Below are 22,097 nucleotides of genomic sequence, written 5' to 3'. Positions count from 1 at the left end.
CAAAATAGCATAACACATCACATTCTCATACTGCCAGCAAATCTTTTGATAAAGAACCAACTGGAAGTTTCGGATCTAAAAAAGCAAATGATAGTTTGCTAAAGAGTAAACTGCGTTTTCTTAAAAACGGGGGGGGGGAATAATCTGTTCCTTAATTTCAGAAACATAACTAAAGCCTGAACAAATGCCTGAACAGATATTAAGTATGATCACGAATCTATAGCTACCCTGCGTGCGGATTATCAACAGTAACCGTTACCGCCTCCGCGGCGACAGTGATTTTCTCCTTAGCATCCAACGAGAGGACGGCCGGGCTGTGCCCCTCGCCGACTGCACTCCGGGTTAGGTAGGCAAAGCCAGTCTCAAAAATGAACCACTACCCGGGGCCTTGTCTGCAGAAACTGCTAACGAGAGACCCCACCGCTCTGGCAGGTCCTTCTTCCCAACCCACCAAGAGGTGGGGTGAGGCCAGAGCCGGGGCCGTTCGCGCCAGCGTGCCCTTTACCTGCCGGCCTTGGTGATGATCATCTCCGTGCCGATCTCGTGAAAGCGCTTCCAGAGCTCAGCTCCCTGCAGATCCACCCGCGGGGCCTGCGGCGACGGCAGCGGGGTTCTGGGCCGGGCCAGGGTGGGCACCGGGGACCCCTTCGGGGAGTCTCCTGGGGATGCCAGTGGGGAAGCGCCCTGCAGAAAGCCGTCCTCACAGCCGCCTGGGCAGCAAAGGGCAGAGAGGGGTAACCGGTGAGGGCTCGAAATGGGAAGCCTGGTGGGGAGATGAACCCCCGAGGGCGGCTGTGGAGAGGAAAAGGACCGCGAGGAAAGGGGAAGCTTTCTTGCCATCCGGCCCTTACAACAAACAGGCCCATGGGTGGGTAAATAGGCGCTCCGCCAGCCAAAGGGACGGACACTCGACGCTCAAGTAGGGCCCTCTCGGCCCCCAAGTCTCAAGTCCCGCAGAGGCGTGCGGCCAGCGTCCACCCCACCCTCCCTGCTTCCGCCCAGTCAAGGCCCCAAAATAAGTTTTGTGCCGCAGCCAGAGTCTGGGATGCATGCCCAGCGGAGCCTGACATGGGTCCCCGAGTCCAGATCCGCAGTGCAGGCCCCGACACACCCCACGCCATGGAGAGCACGGAGCAAAAACGCCCGGCGCCCCGGCTCTTGGTCCCAAGCGCTTGGGCCTCCCTTCGCAATAGGCGTCCTAGGCGCCTTGCTCCGGGCCCGGCCGGAGGCATCCTCTAGAAAGCTCTTCAAACACCGCTCTCGCCAAACTCCCCGGCCGTCCGGAGCTTCTTAGCAAAGCAGCTGGCGGGAAGAGAAGAGCACGAAAAACAAGCCCACGATCGCCGTCGGCCTTGGCAGGGGGAATCAAGAGAGGAAGGCAAGGGAACCTCTCAGCTACCCCTCGGGAAACCACGTTTGCAAATACGCCACCCTCTTCCTGGTTTGCCCAAACCTTTTAGGCATTCGTTTCGGTTTCGGGGGGGTGGGGGTATGCCGTCGCTCCCCCCACTCCCATGCTTTTAAAAGTTAGGAAAGAAAAAAGAGCACCCAGGGGCTGGAAGCCCAAGGGAGGCAGATGCGGAAAGCACAGATCTGCACCGCCGAGCGCCGCAAACTTCAGCTGCCGAGGGCGCGGCGTGAGTGGGCGGCGGCGGCAGCAGCAGCCTGAGAAACCAGGCTGAAAGCGGCATTTTACTGTCTGGAGGGTGACCCGAGTTGCGCGGCGAGAGAGTCCAGGGCAGCGCGAGCTTTGCGCCCTGACACCTAGGCTAGCGCGCTGATGGCTGAGTTGCCCCGGGCGCACAGGGACACCGCGCGCGCGCACGCCCACAACTCGCAGTAGTTCAGGTTCTCCGCGGCGGTACTGGCTCGCGGGACTGGGAGAGGACGTCTAAGGAAGAAGTTAGGCGGGAAGGGGCCGACTCACCCGCGGCTCCGCGGGAGCCGCAGCTCCGCTCCAGGTCTGCGCAGCTCCGGATGGGCCCGGATGCCGCCCCAGCCGGCGGCGAGAGCGCAGTGCCTTCGTCTCCCTCAGAGGAGCCCTTTTCTCCGGCGCCGCCGCCGCGGCTGCAGCCTCCGTCATCTAAGGCCCCGGCCGCCTCCTCCGCGCCCAGCTTTCGCCTCTTCTTCTGAAGCTGTTGCTGCTTCTCGGCGCCGATCAGTGCCTCCACGGAGAAGGCGTGCGCCTTAAGGCTTAGCATGCTGCACGGCGAGCCCCTCCGCTTCTCGGCCATCCCCGCCGCCCGGCGCCCGCCCCTCGCTCATATACACACGCGCAGGCACACGCACACACTCGCTCTCCTTCCCCCACCAAAATCTGAATGACTCTCGGGGCCTCCCGCAGGCCCAGATCTGCCCTCTTCCCCGCCCGGGCAAAAACAAATTTGGCGTTTCCTCTCTCGCGCTTGTGTTGGGATCCCAGGAACCAGCGACGCGCCCGCCAAGTTTCCTTCCCTCGGTCTCTCGCGCGCTCTCTCAGTGATGGACTCTTTCGCTCCCACCCCCTCCACCTCTTCCTGCAGCTCCAAGATCTGCCTCGACTGATGCGCCAGAGAGGACTAACATGGGTAAAAAACACTCTGCGGACACAAATTAGGGATTGTAATTGAAATTTGTTGCCTTGATCTGTCAGCACTTCCAGGCAGGAGAGCGGTGGGAAGAACTTGCTCATTAGTGTCAATAAAGGGGCGGGGGCGGAGTCCGGGGCCCTGTCAATCACAGAGACGGCCAGCCAATCAAGAGGCGCCGACTCCGCTCCGCCCGCGCCCACTTCCTTACAAGGTCGCAAAAAACCTAGAGTGGAAAGCGCCGCCGTCTGGCTTGGAAGTGCCAGCCCGGGCCCTGAACCGGGTCAGTCTCCCTGCCTCCCACAGCCAGTACATCCCGGGAGCCTCCAGCTTTCCCCACCGGGACCTGGAAAGGCTGAGGCTCCTGGCTTTAAACCGAAATGATCACCACATTAGAATATCAAGAATCTTTCAAGAAACCTTAAGTTCCAGTCCCATTCCCTTATCACTTAATATTGCTACAACTCAGAACATTTTGAGGAGTGGGGAGAATTCACAGCCACCAGGCCCGTCTTTTCTCATGGACACATTCCTGCATTTAGTAACACCCACTCTGCGCCGGGAGTGGCACTAGACTTATTTGTTTTACTCCGTGGATCTTTCTTGGGGAGGGAGGGGGAATTCAAGATACGTTTAAATCCTTTATATTTAGGAGAGCAAAATTTTACCCCATTATTGCTCAGTCCTTTATATGAACCAGTCAGAAAAAGCACGCTCTTTCTGGAGCCTCCCATTTCTTTCGAACAATGATCGCTAATTTAAACCTGGTATTTTAATTTTTATGTTTTTAATGGTAAGGACTTAGCTTTAAGACCCCTAAACACTTCGCAGAGTGAAATAAGTTTTAAGATGCAATAAAATTTCCATTGCAGTTTTAGAAAATGTCTCTGTGATTTAACATAACTTCATGTTTGCCCTGTTTTTGCCAGTTAGCTACTTCTTTTCTCAGGCTTTTAAAGAGCCAACATGTTTCTTTAAAACAATTTTTTTAAAAACCTCTTTTTAATTGAATAACACTTAACATGTCTCTGTACAGTTTGTTTTGTAGTTTCAACTCGACTTTTGCTCTGGATTAACAAAAATAATGGATGTGATGCAAATAGAGCAAGTCTCTTTGTAGCATAAAACTCATGATGGATATTACTCTTAAATCTTTGGTATAAAATACACGACAAAGGATTGAGGGGTTTTTTGGTTTGTTTTTTGTTTGTTTTCTCTCCCTCGCTGTGTTTAACCTCCACACTGTTGGCTGCCCCATTATCTCTTACTTCTCTCTTAGTTTCCAGTACAGTGATTCAGGCAGTGGCTTCGCCACTGCGATCTTCTCACCGTAGCTCCAGGGGGAACTCGCGGTTCCTCCAAGGAAACCAGAAGAGCGGGAACCAGAGCAGGCGGTGCTCAGAGGCGTCTCCGCACGCGCCGCCCGGCGGGCCCGGCAGCCTCAGGGTCAAACACGACTCCCCAACAACCTGAGCAGGAGGCCTCTTTTAAAAGATTGAGAACCAGACTCAACCAGGAGGAGGTGTTTTGCATTTGCAAAAAAAGGCTTTGCGAACGGTCTGGAGCTGTCCGGACCTCGGTGGACCTCCAGACTCCGCGGCGTCCTAGGCGGGTAGTATAGCCTTAAAAGTAAGTGCAAACCTGGTTTCTGAAGCCTGCCCGAAGACGGGCGCAAGCCCGGGAGAGCGCAGTGGCCGCCTGGAGGGCTGGGGCAGGGAGTGGGGAGGGGATGCGGTGGAGGGAGGGCCGCAGACCTGGCAGCAGGCTGCGCACCGAGCTCCGCGCGGCCGGGGCGTCTGAAGCCAGCATCCGCAGCCTGCGGGGACCGAGCGCCCCGCTCCACGCCCAGGCTTTCAGTGGCCCCAAGGAGGAGCGACCCGAGGCTCCTCTGAGCTGCCCTTGCGGACTTGGAGAGGTGGAGGCGCTGAGGCCCAAGGGTGGAGTCGCCGGGGCCCTGAGGCCTACTCCGGGGGAACGGCTCTTCTGGAGAAACCCCAGGCCGCCAGGGACGATCGCGGTTTTCCAGACGCGAAGCCTGCTTTGTAGACGGGTGCTTGTCCGTTTACAGGCCCCGCAGCTCAAACTGATTTAGAAGGGACTACACGGGCCTGCAGGGCCCCAAGGCCTCCTATATCCCTACACCGCTTCTTTCTCCTTTACCCCGGGCAGCGAGGGGCGCAGCCCTCGGGACGCGCGGACACCGGGGACTTGGGCCCCACAGACAAGCTGAAAAGCCGGGCCTCACACACATCCACTATGTCAGATAGAACGTGGCCCTTAGAAATAATCCAGATGTGCCCTGGGCGCCCGGGACAGGACCAAGGCTCTGGTCTCCTTAGTCCAAGTCCAGGCTGGCCTTTGGGAACCACAGCGATAGAGCCGCACCGCCGCTCTCCACCTTGGGCTCGCATGGAATCCGGCTCAGACTCCAGGACCCAGCGGGACCAGCTGCCCCCGACCCCACGAAGCAGAAGGTCGCAGACCTCAGCTCACCCCCGACCTTCGCTCCCGAGAGGGGAAGCCGAGCTTCTCCAGGAGCCTGAGGGAAGTAAGGCGGGTTTGGCAGGCTGGCGGAGTCGCGGCCTTCGAAGCGCTGGCGAAGCCACCACCCTAATCGGGCGTTTTCTCAAAAGCGTGGCACGCGCGTGCCAGAGTCGAGCCAGGGCCTTGCACTTTGCCAGTCAAGAGAGCAAAGGAAGCGGGGACAGGGCGCAAACTGGCGGGAGAAAAACTCGACAGGGTGCGCGCGTGCACGTGCCTGTATGTACGTGGATGCGCGTGTGTGCACCTGCGAGGGTGTAAACATGGGTGGGCCTGTGTACCGGGGAGCGTGTGCCTCTCGTCACTTTAAGAGAGAAAATGTCTGTTCCCAGTATGAGCTATGTTAAGGAAACGATTAAAACTGAATTAAACTGTCAGGCCTCTGGCAAGAATAGCACGGCTCTATTTCAAATAAAAGTCATCCAGGGAAGAACGTTATCAGAGTGGGCTTCTCTCGGGAACTTGGGCGGGGAGAGAGGGAAGGACACAAGAGCCTTGCGAATGGTACCTAGTGGAATCTGTGTCCAGCCAGTTAGCAAAACTATCGCGGGAGGGGGGTGGGCGTTGAAAAGCATAGTCAGTTCCTCTTCCTTATTTTTCTCTGTGCATTTTAAAATTGGACAGTTCTGAAAGATTTTTTTTAAATGCATTCTGTCGGTTCCCGCTGTGCTTTCTCAGCCTAGAGCCTGTTTACACTATATACAGTGTAATATATATATGTTTGGAGAGAGCTTGCTATTTCCACTTACCTGACGTAGCTACTTGTCTTTATAAACAGTTACTTATAAACAGTTACTTATAAACAGTATTTATAAACAGTTACTTATTTTTAAATTTAAATTCTAAATTTTAAATTCTAAATTTAAAAATCCTATGCGTTAGGATTTCATTCTCTAGATAGACTTTTTTTTTCTTTTAAACTTGACGGTGGCCATAAGAGTTTCTAACCCTTACGATTAATTTCCCACACTCAAGACATGACACAGGAGGTGAGCCCTGGCTACAGGTGAGTCTGTTCTTGGCCATTGAATGGGAGTTGCTTCAGGTGGTCCCCAAGTTTCCAAACAGGCGGGATCCGGACTTCCATGCGCTAAAAAAAAAAAAGTGTATTATTAGCTTGAAGATTAACCTAGCAAGAAGTACAGAAATAGATGGGAGAGTGGGGGTGAGCAAGGGCCCAATCCTAGCACCAAGGTGGGTACTTACTGCCTTAATTTGTAACAATTTGGGAAGAAGGTACAGCCTAATTGGGGGCGTGGACGTCAGAGTCGCGGAGTCACCAGGCAGCACCTTACTCGCTGGCTGGGGCTCCCTCTCTCCTCCCTTCCTTCCCTTACCGTCTTCCACTCTCTTCGTTATCTGCCCTGCTCTTCTTCTCGCCTCTCCCTCTGATCTGGGTTAATAAAAACAATAATTATAACCTGTATAAGTTTACAAAGAGTAATTTACGGGAGTAAATTCAGTCGGCCGGGGGCTGGACCGCTGCGCTCTCGAGGGCTTCCTTCCTGCCGGGTCTCCGGCTGCAGCTGCAAACCCAGGCCCCGTGGAGAGAGCGATCCAGAACCGCGATTCCTCGTGGCTCGCTTCTGTCGTGGATTTGCACACACACACACACAGCACTATCCAACATGTTGGCGATTGTTTACCATTCTCCTCCTCCAACAACAAGTCTCTTAAGTATTCTCATCAGCTGAGACCGAGTCTCAATAGCAAAGAAATCGCGCAGCCCACCGAAGTGCTCTTCGGGGCTCCCGAGCGCCCAAACTCAGTTTGGGGTCCGGAGAGATTCCTTTTAGTGCTGGTTTTTCAATCAATGATCGTGTCTCGGTGAGGTTTGGGGGAGGTGCGCTGTTTGGAGAGAGTAAAAGGCGTGTACTCTAATGGTAAGCTTGTCGTCATTACTCCCTCCCTCCCTCCACTTCCAGTTCTCCAGGGAAAGGTAAAGGAAGGGAGAAGTGAGGCCTCTGACCCACCAAGTCGAGGGGCTGTGAGGACGTAATGAACCTGTAATGTATCCGGAAGAAAACTCACTGGGCTGGACGAATGAGCTTCGCCACTCATGTCCAATTTCCAGCAGTATCTGCTCTACCTCCAGACGATGCTGGAATTATTTTTCACCCTGTGCGTGAAAAACCGCCCCCTTCACTTCCTCATTCATTGACCTACACTCCTCTGACGACACTACTACAGTAACGGGGTAGTAACAGAAATGTCCAAGAAGGAAACACTTGTCTCTATCACTAATACCTGATCCAAATATAAGCTGGCTTCAAGGAGGTAATGAAATTAACACCTAGATGTAAATGGATACCCAAAGATGGGTAGATGGACATTGCTGAATTGCAACAGGTTAATTTGGACATAAATCAAACTGAGGCAATGAATGGGGAAATTAAATAATATTCTCTAAATAGTTAATGGGCATTTTAATAGTTTATGCTTTATAAAATGTTTAAATTGATATTTAAGATATGCAGCTTCATATTCTTTGAATTAAATATTTAATGCTATATTTCCCCATAAACAAAGATTTTCTTGAGTCTGCTGGTTTAATTAAATGAATTGAAAAGGGAACTGAGTGCCTGAGGCTCCAATAACTAGGTAGGATGTTTAGCTTTTTATACAAATTATTACACCCTCTAATTGGCTGTAAATTGGGCCCTGTTGTCCTATTTCACATCTGTAGATACCCCCAGTTATTAAACAGTGAAAATTCTGTGGGCATTTATATAATCTGCTGAAAGTATGAATAAAGAATGTGGCTGAAATTTATTCATATTTTTGTACTGACAGATGAGGCATTTCAGTTTCAGCTGAATGAAAAGACTTTTAACAGATTAATTTAAGGCTAGCACTGGAACTGCACAAAAGAAGTGAGCTATTGAAAAATAGTATTAAGAATGAACCCTGAATTTAAACACATGGGCAAAAAATTTGAGAACAAGCTTTGACTTTTCTACATTACTTTTGGTTTTGCTTTGTTTTCACTTTTAATTGTGTAAACTTTTCCATCCTTTAACGAGTGTAAGATGAACAATTAAGATAGCTGAAAAATGAAAGAGTTTTATCCCCATTTTGGATATAAAAATATTAAAATTTTTCTCAAATAAAATAATCTTACTGGAATACACTTCCAACCTGGGTTTTCAGGAAGAGCCAAATTAGAATCGTCAAGCAAAAGAACAGTAATAACAAGAGGATCTTTACCAAAACATTTAGAAATTTTGGAAATGTTGCTTGTAAAGAATTCTCAGCACATAAAACACTGCATTTCCAAATTCAGTCTCAAGAAGAAAGAGGGAGAGGAAAAAAGCTATCCGGGCCAAGCACAATAGGTGATGTAAATTTTGAATAACTAGCATTTCTAGAAGACTTGTGCTTTTTTCTGTTAACCTTTACTCTTTGGTGCAGGTTCCTTCTCAAATTACATAAAATGTACTTTAAGAAGCACTCACTACCTGCTACAGATGTCCAGGAAAAACTGAATTATGGAAGTCGGAAACATATGGCAGTTGCCTGTTGCAAAAGGAAGGTACATATGAAAGTTATAAATTTCTTTCTTTAAGTCAGCATTGTAAATGCATTTTATAGGGTTCACAGTATGTATTACACCTGTAGATTTAATTTTTGAAAAACACGTTTTTAGGAGAAATTTGTGGTTTGGGATTCTAAGAGAAAGAACTCGTCTTGATGTGTTAGAAATAAAGAAAAAACAACAAATAAAAATAAATATGTGGAGAGGCAAACATTTTTCTTTTAATTTCCCAGTTGGTTACACTGAAAAGGACTTCAGACCATCTATTGGCAAAGGATTACTCACAACACAGGAGTTGCACGTCAGCAGAGCATGCTGCATTTACTGAGTTCCAGCTCTGAAGAAGCAGAGATGTCAACCTGAGCAAAACCAGTTTGGGGTCGATATAAAAAACGCCAGATTAAGAATTGGATCACACAAATGTCAAAACCACACCAATATATTTGTTTTTGAGAAAAATTTCCAACTACTTGCTGATCTTTTTCCCCATCAAAATATTAGGTTTAATTTTATTTTATTTAACGCCTTTGAAACGTTTTGTTTGAAGTCGTAATTTAATATTATATATTCGGTATGGATACCAAGCATTATCAACTACCAAGTATCTTCTCTTAAACCTTCAAAGTTATTTGAAAATAATCCCTCCAACTTTCTACCTGAAGCCCCCTTTGGTATCTTTAAATTTAATTTTAATTTGTGGATTTTAAGAGTCACAGCTCTCCTGTTCCATTTTATTTGGAGAAATGTTAGAAGCATGTTATATGAATGATCTTGGTCAAAAAGAAGTTTAAACAAATATATACTTGTTTAATACCCTAAGACTGGGGCAGGTGCCTACATTTAAGGTCGCTGTGGGTTCACGTCAAGAAAACCGTCTTCAGATTCCCCTTGTGGAAGCTAGGGAAACGCTCGTGCCTGATCTCCGCTTTGCTGTGTTAGAATGAAATTTACTTGCTGGGGTGCAGGTTGTGTGAAATAATGCAAAAATAATAGCAGATGCTCTCCACCCTGGCAGAACTTTTATTTGGTTGCGTTTTGAATTCCCCTAAGTGATCAATTGTTGAGTGGTCGCCTGAGTGGGTTTTCTCTTTTCCAGATACTGCCTTACTTAAGGCCAGTCCTGCCCAGGCTTTAGACCATTCGATCTATGTGCGGCGGTAAGATATCGAGCTTTCATTATTGGGGGCTCCCAGACAGGTTGGGGAGAAGAATGAGGCGCAGAAAAGACTATCAGATTCTTTTCTGCTTATTCACAGAAATTTGGGAACATGGAAAGTGCCGAGAAATTTCTGGTTTCCTTCTCCAAGTCTTAGGTCGTTTCCAGAGCTCCCACCCTGTCCTGCCCAGACGGTTCTCGTTAACATTTACAATTGGAGCTCTTCAAGGGGACCCCCCAAGATAGCATATATTATTTAATAACAAAAACAGCAGTAACGGTAAAAAGAAATAAAGAAATCAGTCCAGTTTCCAGGGGTACCCTAGAAACCCCAAGGCAGATCCGACTGGTAAAACATTTATGAATTCACATTCTCGATGAGGTTCCACGCCTAAAATTAAAATCCAGTCTGGGTGTCTGAAGCTCGTTTTGCTTTGGTCAATACCTGCGTTTTCTTTCATTTTGTTTCCGTTCCCTCCTGGGTTTGGTGCCTTTTTTTTTTTTTTTTTTTTTTCCCATTTGCAAAGACAATCTGATTTACAGTTTGACTGAGAGTTGCATTTCTGTTTAGAAGGTGAAACGTCCAAGTCAGTTAGCCAAATTATTCCCCGACGGCTCCAATATTGCGCCAGAGTCCCAGAGTCAGTTATTTTTATGTCTGACTGTATTTCAAATGTGCAGGGTGATAAATAAAACACGCCTCAAGCTGCAAACTATCTCAGTGTGATGAGGAACAATTGACAAAAATTAACTCAGCCAAAGCGTTGGGGTTCTCGCGAGCGGCTGGAGCATAAATCAGTATCCTGGCAGCTTCGGGAAGCAGCGCGCTTGAAGCCGCGCGCCCGCTGCAGCCGCAATTTTCCAGCAGCCGCTGGGCTCGCCTGGCTTGAGTGAGCGAGGCTCGGCCACGGGGATCCGAGCGGGAATCGGATTCCACCCCGAGTTCAGAGTCATCCGAGGAAGGGACATGTTAGGGGAGAAAGGCATGGCCACGCCTAAGCGACTCCGTAATTTATCACTGAGACTTCTCCAGTGGGTTATGTGCGAGTGAAGTCAAGAGGACTAGGAAGGCAAACTCGGGGGTGGGGGCTTGAGCAGGGAGTAACAACCCCCGACTGTCTCTGGATCCCAGAGGAGCTTCTTTCATTGCTCAAGTCACTTGAAAAGGAGATTCGTCTCAGCTATTAATTAAACCTATTTTACGGAAAATCAAGGAAGGCGTCTGGAAAGCTCTCTGCGCTAGCGCTGTAACTGCTTGGAGTCCGGAGCCCGCCTGCATATTCACTCCCCAGTGCACACTCCGAGTCCTCGACCCCTTCTCCAGAGCGAGGCGGCTGGCCGCGACACCCAGGAGACATGGGTCAGGCAGGGCGGAAGGTGTTCGGGTCGGTTGCCGCCGGCCCTCGCCACCTGTTGGAGAGACCAAGCCTAAGATCCCGCGCCCCCGGGCGGACTCGCGCTCAGCGGCCACAGGGAGTCAAGGCTGAGGAGCCGCGGGTTTCCGTTGCTAAGAGCAAAGAACAGCCCTCTCGGTGCTAAGTGCACAGTAAGTGCGAAGAATAAATACATCATCTCCCGGGGCGGCTCTCTCGGAAAGGCCTCTCAGCCCCCTGCAGTTCAGAGCCCGCTGAGGGCTATTGATTAGAGCGGGCGCCGCGCCGCGCCGCGCCGCGCCGCGCCTGCGCCTCTGCTCGCTGGCTGAGAAGGGCGCGCTGCCCCGGCTACTGCGCACCACTCGCCTGGCGCGGCGCTAGCTCCTCCGAGGGGAACTAATAATAAGGATCATCAAAACCCTCAAGAGACGTCCCCAGACCCAGGAGACCGCACAACCACGCTGACGATGTCCCGAGCCTCGTCCCACCCTGCCTGGGGAGCCTGAGCTGCGCCGCAGAGCCCGGACACAGCGTGCGCGGCGTGTGCGCATGTGTGCGTGCGTGAGCGTGCGTGTGCGTGCGGATTCGCCGCGGGCCGTCAGTCCCGGTGGCCGCGGGAGACGGGCAGTGTCTGGAGGAGAGGAGAGGAAGCCATTTGAATTAAGACTCTCCTTTTAAAAATGGGTTAAAGAACAAAGTGAGTGAAAACCTAAGCCCCCCCCCCCTTCCCCAGGAGGAAGCTCTAGTTCCGGGGCTGCGCGGGCCCCGTTTTTCCGGGGGTTAGCGCACGGGAGTTGGTCGCCCACCGCGTCCGCTGTTGAGGTCGGGCGGCCGCATCCCGGGGCACCTGGGCCTCTTCGCGGCTCCTGGACTCCACGGCGCAGGTTTCCTCTCGAGCTCGGCTCGGCAATCCCGGGCCCCTGACCTCTGCAGCCGCGCCGCCCACCGCTTCCTCCCCCGAGGGCGTAAACCCGAATCCACTCCGGCCTCGGGCCTCGGCCTGCGCCCTGGCCCGCGGACCGCCCGGCTCTGAGGATTCTGGGCTGGGGAGAGGCGGGCTGAGCTCCCCTCCTGACGCGATTCCTCACGCATCTGTTTCGGGACCCTGGTCGTGTCCCGGCCTTAACCTCCTCAGCGTTACAACGGGGATAATAATCCTTGCCGGCTCGCCCGCCAGGTGGTGGCTGGATAATATATTCCGGTGGAGGAGTGAGGAGGGTTGGCAGAGACTGTCAACTATTCCGCCGGGTGGCCGTTCACAGCCCTCCCAGATTGGAGGGTGGAGGGCGGGGGTAGTTCGCCCCCAGCCTGCGACCTCCCGGAAGAAAGGGGCTCGTGGTTGTTTAGGTTGCGCAGAGCCCGCCACGCTTCCGGCGGGGGCACGTGGCGCTTTTGGGGACCTTCGCCTCACTGTCCCGAGCTCGGCCTGGGGCGGAGCAGCCTTCTCGGCACCATGTACTCGGTTTTGCGCGGACCCCACCGTCTCGCCGCGGGCAGCAGCCGTAGGAGACTCCGGAACTTCTGGCCAGATCTGGAGCTGAGCATCCCCGACTGAACCCAGGCAGAAAGGGAAGCCCTGTAGGTTGTCCTGATCTGCGGACGCAGTTGAGGCGACCCTGAGTCTCGCAGGAAAACCAGTCCCAGAGAAGACATTGGCCTCTGTTGGTCAGACCTCCGCGGCGAGTCTCAAAGGAAGAAGTCCCACCAACTCTTCACAAAACTATAAAACCATCTAGAAAAGGAAGCGTCCACATGGATTGAGGGAAACAGTTGAGAATTAAAAGGTAAATAGAAAGAGGAACTTGAAAGGAATATTAATGTACATTTTCTTTGCACCTGAGTTCAGGTTAACCCTCAAACAAAAAAGGACTTAAATTTCTCCAGGCCCTAGGCCTGCTAGCGCGTAGTTCCCAGGCCAGTTCCCGTGACCTGTTACCATTATCAGTGCTCCAGATAGTGGGCGAGGAATAAGCTTCTTTCTCATTGTCATTTTCCATTTATAACTGCAGGGCACGCTACTGATGAACTTTCTTGACTTTTCTCATTAGTGAGGTTCTCTTGGGTTTTTTGTTGCTGTTTGTTTTGTTGTTTAGAAAGGCACATTTCGCAAGTTTGTAAGTGGGTCAACTGTTGCAAACTGTCCCATCTTGAATCATATAGCAGAGGAAAAAATGAATACAAAATAACCTGTATATGGGGATAGTGAGCTAAGATGGCTATGGGCTCTCAGTTGCATAGTTATTTCTAAGAAGACTTCATTTGAAAAAATGAAAAACATTTTGGGGCAGTTACAGTTACATTAGTACATGTTGTGGAAATAAGCTTGCAGTTAGAGAAAAATTATTAGAAACAGCTGTGATGTTAATGTTTCAAAACCCAAAGTGCTCAGTATGCTCAGTATCTACTTTTCATAATTTTTTCTTGTGCATCCAAATAGTGCACTCCTCTGTGTGTAATACAAGACACTTGTTTAATAAAGCAAATGATTGTCTGTGTCAGGGAGATTTGGTCCTCTTTCCCTCTCCCAGTCCATATGCAGAGCAGATCAAAGACCTGATTACCTCTGTCTTTCCAAAGGCACCAGATGGTGTCTTGATTTTTTTTTCAGATATTTTAGCAATAGAATTCAAAGGACTAAAGAATGTGTGTGATGCTACAGATGAAAGCTGTACCCAGGTAAATTATTTTTTAAATTAATGTCATGCCTACCTTACCTTATTCCACTAAAGTTTTGAGGAGTCTCTTGAGAATATATATAATGAATAAATATATAAATGGCAAGTAAAGGTTAGAACCAAGTAAAATAGAAATCACAATCCAGGATCAAGATAAGAAGACTATAACTCTGATATGCGTGTGGAGTATTACACAGTTATTAAACAGGAACTTTGGATTTGTCTCTGAGCTTCCTAGCAGCAAGAGTAAAGAGCAAAACAAGATCCTTTTAGTGCACAGGGAGAAATCTAATCTGTTCCTTATAGTAAGCAATAGTTCCCTAAAATGATAATGATGATGATAGTAATGATGCTAGCGGCAGCAGCTGTTCCATTTGGGAGATCAACTGCCCTTCCCCTCCCTGCCTCCCAAGTTCCAACACATTCAGATACTCTTCTTGGGTTGTTTTTACTTTGTTACAGTTAGGCTAAAAGCTGCTTCTCTGCATAGAGGCAGTTTAGCATCTGGAAGGAACTTTGGAATCAGAGACATCTGAATTCAGTACTGGCTTTTGCACTTAGGGTTCTGCTGTAACCCTTGGCAAGGCATTTAATCTCTCTCTCTCTCTGTCTCTCTGAGACCCACTTTTCTTTATAAAGTGGAGACAGTTTATCCCATAGGCTTATAGGAGAGGGTTTTCTACATCCTGACACTAAGAAACTCTATGTGTGAGGCTGTTGCTGTTTTTATTTTCCTTCACATAACACAAATGTTAGTTTCCTTTCCCCTTTTCCACAGCTACACAGCATTCAATGGCACTTCTACCTTTGGGCCTCAGAGCAAATGAGAATGCCAGGCTTTAGACTTGAAGACCTGTCAGTACAGTTATATGAGCAAGGTCTCTGAGGTCCTTTACTCTCCCTACTTACCTGTAGTATTTTTCTGGGGAGAGAAGGGGGTATTGGTAAGATGGACCTTGTCTTAAACCAGCAAGTGTAAGAGGGCGTCAGTCCCTGAGGCTGCAGGTCCACAGGTGGGTTCTATACAGCAGCGCCACTCCTAGTCACCAGTGGGGATGGCAGCTGTCTGGATGACCTTGATAATGAGGTGACTCATGCCATGAATGAGTTCCGGAAGAAGGTAGATAGATCTCTTGAGTATTTTTTTGGAGGGGAAAAGAACACTACAGTTTTGCAGGTCACTATAGAAAGTCAGTAATCTCGTAAGTATTGAGGATTTGGGGCAGGAGCTAAATAGAAGGTGACCCTCTCCTTTCCCCCATCCTCTCTCACCCTGCCTCTTACTGTGTAGAGCTTCTAAACTGAGTACTTGCGAAGAATCCAGTAGTGGCTCTAGGTTTTATGGAGACAGGTTCTCTGTCCTGGATCCACCACCTAAGACTATCCAGGCAGTTGGCCTCCAAGAGGTCCTCTCTTTTTGTCTCTCTTCCCTCTTTCACCTGCTCAGTACCCACTAAACTCTCACCTTTCTCCTGCTAAAGCTTGCAGGTTGATAATGGGTTAAATATCAATCTAGGTATCTAAGTCTTTATATTTTCCAAGTTAGTTGTATCTTAGAAAAGAATGGAGGTGTATATGTGCATGTGTGACCTGTTATACAAGACTGTAAGCATCCCAAGGTCAAAAACGTCATGGTGTTTATGCATTGACTGAATTTGGAACAGCAGATCTTTTGTTTCAGGTTGAGGTGGCCCCAAGACTAAGATGCCAAGAAGCACACTTGTGCTTGTTGTTTGTGGAGTGCAGGCCAAATGATCCAGAATACATCTCCAGCTTCTCTCCTTAGCAAATGCACAGAATATGGCAGAAGGGAAGCAGGCTTTATGATGGCTTTTTGTGATGGATTTTTTTCCCAGCTAATTAGGTGCATAGTGGGTATTGAGCAGTGTGGTGTGCAGCCAGCAGTGGGGCCCACCTGGCCCTGGGAAGGGGTTTAGAGAGGCCAACCTGTTCCTGTGGCATGGATTTCGTGGCCACGTTTGCCAACTCTCTGAAGCTCTCTCAGGGGAAGGGAAAGAAGGAGTGAGAAGACAGCTATACTCTGTTAAAGTATATGAATCTGAATTCCTCTGCTGGTTTTAATGGATTCCAGAATTAAGGCTGAAGGCAGAACCAGTAGACTGTTTTCTAGAACAATGCTGTGAGAGAAGGATACAGTAAATTCTCACAATAAGGCATTTCCTTGCTTCCTCTATCAGTTGGGTCATTGAGCCTACAACCCAGCCCCTCCCTTCGTCCTCTATGCTTACCTTTAACTGGAGCTCCTCCAAGCAGCCCTTCATGCTGTGGCCCACCCAGAGCCTCAGCCTGGGCCAGCTGGTGCGGCACTCCTGCATTTCCTCCCTGGAAAACTGGTGCTTCTAGAGCTTCTGCTACTATTGCTTGCTGCCACCAAGTTGCTGAACTTGCCTGTTGCCTTAGTTACTGATACTATCTCCACAGTCACCCCAACTTCCCATCGCTGGGCCTGCATACATGCTTGGGTCTTAGATGTTGGAGGCCCTGCTAAAGTGCTTCCTTCTTGCCTGTGTGGGGTTGGGCTGGGATGGTCCAGATCACTTGTCTTTTCTTCCTGCTGTGGATTCTCCTGGTTCTTCCTTCGCTGCCTTCACCCACACAGCCGTAGAAGTGAGCTAATGCACTCTGGCCATTCCTTCTAAAGGTCCCCTCTTTGACTGGCAGGCCCAAAGGTATGGAATGGTACTTCCTGTGCACCTCCTTGTAGCTGCAAGAAGTACCCATGTACCCACATGTGAAGGCTGGTTGCTGGTCCCCTTCAGGCCAGTTAGGTTTCCTTGAGTTCAGTTGAATGCACATTCATCCCCATCTGTTTATGGTGCATTTATCATATAAGTTTCAGGCTTACTTATTTTAGAAAATTTCAACATTGTAGAAGTTACATATTAGTCATGGAAAGTAATGCTAACTGCTATATCAAACAATCCTTGAATAACAGTGGAATAACCCAATACTAGTTTACTTCTCACTTAAGAGCCCCGTGTGGGTCAGGTGGCATCTTTCCTCCAGTTGGTGACTCAGGCACCCAGGCTGACTCCTTGTAGCTATGCCATTTGGAACTTGACTTCCAAGTTTGCCATGGAAACAGAAGAATGTATGGGGAAAGCACACCTATTCTTAATGACCTCAGCTTTGAAGTGACACTTATGACCTCTGTTCACACAGGAAAGCAATCCCAAAGCCCCATGTACCTGCAAAGGAATCTGGGGAACATAGTATTTTTTTTCCCAGGAAAATAGAAGTAAATTTGATGATTACCTAGCTTTTTCTCTGTTACAGGTTTTGAAGGGAAACCCCACTCTTTTCTGTATAAGGGAATGTCCAAGGCTAGTATGCTCCAGACTCAAAAGGACAGAGAAAATAGAATGCACTGTTTAATCAGGTATAAAAACTAAGATGAGTACTATAGGCCAATATTTGGTTTTTGCTTTTACGGAGCTGATTCAAGGACAAAGTTCTCTTTGAGGTCAGGGAGAATTACATTCCATGGAATTGAAACAAGGTGTCTGGAGGAAAATGAGGATGTGACGAGCCAAAGGATCTCCACTTATTGTGGAAACAGCTGTATCAGTGTTAAAAGCCCTAAATCCATCTATTACAGATCTCCATAGTGTTTTTATTGCCAGAGTAGTTTCCAGTGACTTGGAACTTGGGAAGGTTTAGCCAACAAGCTATAGTGATATTCCAAAATCCAGGAATTAATCATGTCTTTTCTGGCCTTTTACTTTTAGTCCTAATAGATGCTATCAGCACTCTCCCTTCCTTCTCTGTCTTGGTTAACATTTTATTTGTACCTTTAATGATTTAACAGATGTCAAACTTTGTTATGGGTTTGACAAGGGTTGACGTTGCTCGAACGTCCTTGCCCGGGTCTGGTTCGTTTATGAGGGGATAACAGACCACTGATGTCATTTTCATGTGCTTTGATGGAAGTTTTAGTGTCCCAGCTCCCCTGTGGACAGAGTTTTACACTTCTAAAGTGGTTGCAGCCTTCTTGTTAAGTTCTTTTCCCAACACACTCTTGCATTTTACTTTCTCACTGAACAGTATATTGTAATACCATTTAGGATAGTTGGTTCAACACCAGTACGCTCAGATTTTCCAGATGAGAAGTATAGTTAAGAGAAGAAAACTCTAAATCTCCTCTTTTTTAAGAGAGATGATGGACATCGCACATTGATCTGTAGTTCTAGTCTTCGAAGAGACTAGAAAAACCTTTGTGCTGTCTGTTCTTAGAATAGTTGCATTTATTGTTTAAAATAGCTTGACTTATTATTTTCATTCCTGAACTTATGTGTGAGGAGGTCTTAGAAGTCCTGCCAGAACTTTAGAAGCCACTTGATTGGTTAATGGTCACTGGCCAGATTCAAAGCACCTAAGGAAGGCTCTGGCCAAAGAGAGAAGCTAAATGGAGATCCCTTGAGTGCCAGGAGACATATGTCATGAACTATACTGACCGTGGAGAAGACCTGGCCTTTACCTTCAGTAGTTTATAGCTAAATGAACTGTGTGAAAAATCAAAAATAAATTAACTGTATTAATAGGGCAGGGAAAGCATGGTCAGAGGCAAACCAATGATAATACCTAAAGGAAATGAAGGTGAAAATATTTGACTAGTATTCTTTTATGCAGAAAGATTTGAAAAAACGCCCAAATAGGGGTCAGGGTCAAGTGAAGGAATAGGAGTTGAGAGGTTGTTTCTGGTGCAGATCCTTTAACTTACTGCCTGTATGACTTTGAGGGAAGTTCTTTAACTTTTAGGAGGCTCTGTTTTCTCAACCAAGAAATAGAGTAATGTGGACCCTGGCAAACACATTAACTGATTGTGGATCAGATGAGACAGTATATTTGAAAGTGCTTTAGAATGGTGAAGTGCTGTGCAGGTAGCTTCCCAGCCCCACATCCACACACAAACTGTTGTGGCTCTGGGTGGAGGTGATGTGGAGGCGATTGTTCTTTTGGTATGTTGTTTGGCACCATAAGTACATGTAAAAACAGTAATGTTGGTAGAGACCATTTTTTCCCCCAAAGTTCACTTCCAGCTGCTAAAATCATTTGCTACGTGAATGGAAACATAAGTACGGTAGTATGTGGCACTTGGTGATGGCTCCAGATCAATTCTTTGACAATCAATTTGCCAAATTACCAATTGCAGGAAACCATCAGGTATATATCTTTTACCAGGGTGGAGAAGGTTTGTAAAGAGCCTTTTCACCAGCAGAAGGCAGGGCCAGGGCATACACCTGCAGAAATAGAAAAGGCTGTAAAGTGTGTTTAAAGGAAAGCTCATCCATCCACATTTTAAATGCTGAGTGCTGGAGAATTGCTTCAGCATCTGAAATGTGAATCACATGGGAAATTGATAACTGAGCTGCCCTATCCAGTCATTTGTGAAAACTACTAGTGTGAACAATCACCAAAACTAATCTTTTGAAAAAATTCAACAATAACTCAGTGAATTGGTCATTCAGAAACTTTGTCAGACCAGTAAGGGGTGACCATTGATCACTGATTCAAATGAGAGTGGGTTGGATCTAAATTGCTTTCCCCATCTGTGTGTGTGTGTGTGTTGAGGAAGGGGGAGCACTGCAGTAGTGGCATTTAGGTAATGGAGATTTTCAGAGCTCAATGAGAGATAGACTCATAGTTTTCTATAGTTTATTCAGTTTGGAGCAGGATCCAGAATAGTATTGAGGGTAAGGTAGGAGGGGAGGCAAATGCTGGGGGTGAAACGGCCCTTGGAACCCAGGTGTACAGGGCCCATCCCATGAACACTGGAGTTCAGACACAGAGAAGCCAATCAGATTTCAGAAGCACCTACAGTGGGTTTACAGCTGTGGTTAGGGAATGGCTCTGGAGCCCCTCAGGTGGTCAGAGATATGGGCTGGTGACATTAGTGTCAGCATCTGAGAGCAACAAAGGACCAAAGCAGCCAGTGCTGAGCCAGAGGTCAGGAACCCCAAGTTCTGGCCCCAGTGTTTCCCTTAAATTGATGTAAACCAGTGTTTCAAACTCTTTGTGCAGGATTATTTTTTTGAATGTCAACCCATTTTGGATTGACATATGGTCCTGGTGTACATGACATACACTCAGCTTGTGCCACATGTGACTTACCAGGTGAATTAGATGACACCCAAACTGGTTTACATTCTGTTCAATGAGATGAGTATACTACTGATTGTGGGCTTGCATGTCACAGAAATATCAAATTACTGTAAGTTTTTAAGTGTTTATTTTGTTTTTGGTCTTTGTGAACTGATAACAGTTTATGGACTTTCAATGGAGTGCATGGTCTCAAAGTTGTTTTCTATTTTGACACTTTGTAAATGCAGATGTGGGAGGGGCACTAATCTTTCAAATACAGTGATGCTACCTTTATGGGTCATTATTGGAGAATGAGAATGTGAAACTTAATATAGGTGAATGCTTCAGAAAATAAAAGCTTAAAATACTAGTTAAAAGGAGACTGGTTGTTTTGCAACCTCCATTTCTTCTTCTTCCTTAGTATTAGAACCCATAATCTTTGGTTGGACTCATGACCCTTGGAATAAAAACTACATTTCTCAGCTTCCTTGTAGCAGGGTGTGGTCATTTGCTAAATTCTGGACAGTAGCATATAAGCAGAGGTGGCATGGCAACTTCTGGGAAGCCTGAAAGGGAAAGCCCTGGAATGTGGACATAATTGCTGGGGCTCCAACACTGATATGCTTGGCTGCCTTGGGAGTGCAGGCCCTGTAAAGCACAGCAACAGGACAGATGGAGCCTCAGCCCCTCTCTCCATGGACTCAGTGTGGCACATCAGCCCCAGCTGCAGTGTCAGACGGATGTGAGAGACGGAAATTAGATTCCATAGTTTTCAATGGTGTTTTATTTATTTGCTGAACCCAGTCCTTAACGATACAATTTTAAAATCCTGATATTTGTATTAAAATATTTATTTAACAAAACACACTTTATTTCCCTAATCCTTAAACAGAGAGTTCAAAATGTGATTTAATCTCTTTATGATTAACAAGCATCACGACACAGGGCTATGATTATATGTGCCATCATCCAGGAGACCACAACTACTTGTTTATGAGGACTGTGCTTATAAGATTGTTTTCCTTGTCAGCTCTACCACTTCTTACTTTCAGTGTGCCTGCATCTAAAAGTTAGGACTATATTCCTTTAACTTTTTTCTGCTTCCAGATGGCTGCAACATGGAAACCAAAAGTATAAAAATTGGGTTAGATCAATTCCACCTCTATTTATTAAACACCTACTTACGTGCCAAGCACTGAACTGGATGCCAGGCATCCATGTATGAACTAATATAATCCTCAGTCTCAAGTTGTTTAAAATCCAGTGGGGCATTATTAGTGCCATCACAAAATATTCTAGGAGCGTTAAAGAGGAAGCTATTACTTTTGTCTGGTTTGGGAGCAAGGTTGTTAGGAGGGGTGGGAAATGTTCACAGAAAAGGTAACATTGGAGCTGGGTCCTGATGTGGGATGTTACCCGAGGAAGAAGTTGTTGATAAAGTCACTCCACGTAGGGACATAGCTCAGGAGAGCCATAGCAGAGTGACAGTGGATGCCATATTGGTGAAGTAGCCCAAGGAGGTGGAGGCATGTAGCTGTAAAGGGAAGTTGAAGGCACATTTAGATGGATTTTGAATGGTTTATTTAAGAGTTTGGTCTTTGTGGGCAATTGAGAGACATTGAAGTGTGTTGTTTGTTATTTGTGTGTTTTTAAGCAGGGCAAGGATATGACAAAATATCTAATCTTAGGGAAATAATGTCAGACAACCCTGTGAAAGAAAAATTGAATGGGAAAAAGAATAGAAAAAAAAAGTAGGAACCTACTGCAGTATAATATATACTACGATCTATTGCATTATAGATCAGAACAGGACCCAAGACATTGGCTACAAGGAAGGCGGTTGCTTGTGAGACACGTTTTTAAAGAAGCAAGAAGACCTGCTGGACAAAGGTTGGTTGTATCTATGTATGTGGGATGAAAGAAAGGGAGTCAGTTACAGTTTCAGTGAGCCTGATGACACTTTTAACTGCGATGAGACTCAAAAGGAAGATTACCTTTAGGGAGGAAGGGGATTTTAATCAATCAGATTGTGTTGAGATAAGATCTAAAGAACATCAAGGTTTAATGTTCTACAGGCATTTACAAATTTTAATTATGTGCTCCCTAGGGGAAGGGCTGTGTTTATCTCTTTTCCTGTGGTATCCCCAA

At 47.5% G+C, this 22,097-nt stretch overlaps 1 protein-coding gene and 1 long non-coding RNA gene across 2 annotated transcripts in view; one reads left to right on the top strand and one right to left on the bottom strand.

The window, feature by feature from the left end:
• Positions 1 to 4,145, bottom strand: part of TBX18 (T-box transcription factor 18) — a 31,133-nt gene extending 26,988 nt beyond the window's left edge. The window contains exons 1-2 of the mRNA XM_082473966.1: positions 1,928 to 4,145; positions 506 to 710 (exon numbers count right to left, since the gene is read on the bottom strand). Coding sequence (XP_082330092.1) covers positions 506 to 710; positions 1,928 to 2,234 — 512 coding nt within the window. The 5' untranslated portion in view covers positions 2,235 to 4,145. The remainder of the gene's footprint in view (positions 1 to 505; positions 711 to 1,927) is intronic.
• Positions 4,146 to 5,956: 1,811 nt separating this feature from the next.
• The window catches only part of LOC309666538, a 60,526-nt gene continuing 44,385 nt past the window's right edge, over positions 5,957 to 22,097 (top strand). Inside the window, exon 1 of the long non-coding RNA XR_014267152.1 lies at positions 5,957 to 21,839. This is a non-coding gene — a long non-coding RNA (uncharacterized lncRNA). The remainder of the gene's footprint in view (positions 21,840 to 22,097) is intronic.

This window comes from Balaenoptera physalus, assembly GCF_965194825.1.
Source record: "Balaenoptera physalus genome assembly, chromosome: 9".
In the NCBI taxonomy this organism is placed as follows: Eukaryota; Metazoa; Chordata; class Mammalia; order Artiodactyla; family Balaenopteridae; genus Balaenoptera; species Balaenoptera physalus.
Note: the sequence above shows the minus strand (reverse complement) of the source record. Positions and strands in the feature narration are given on the sequence as shown.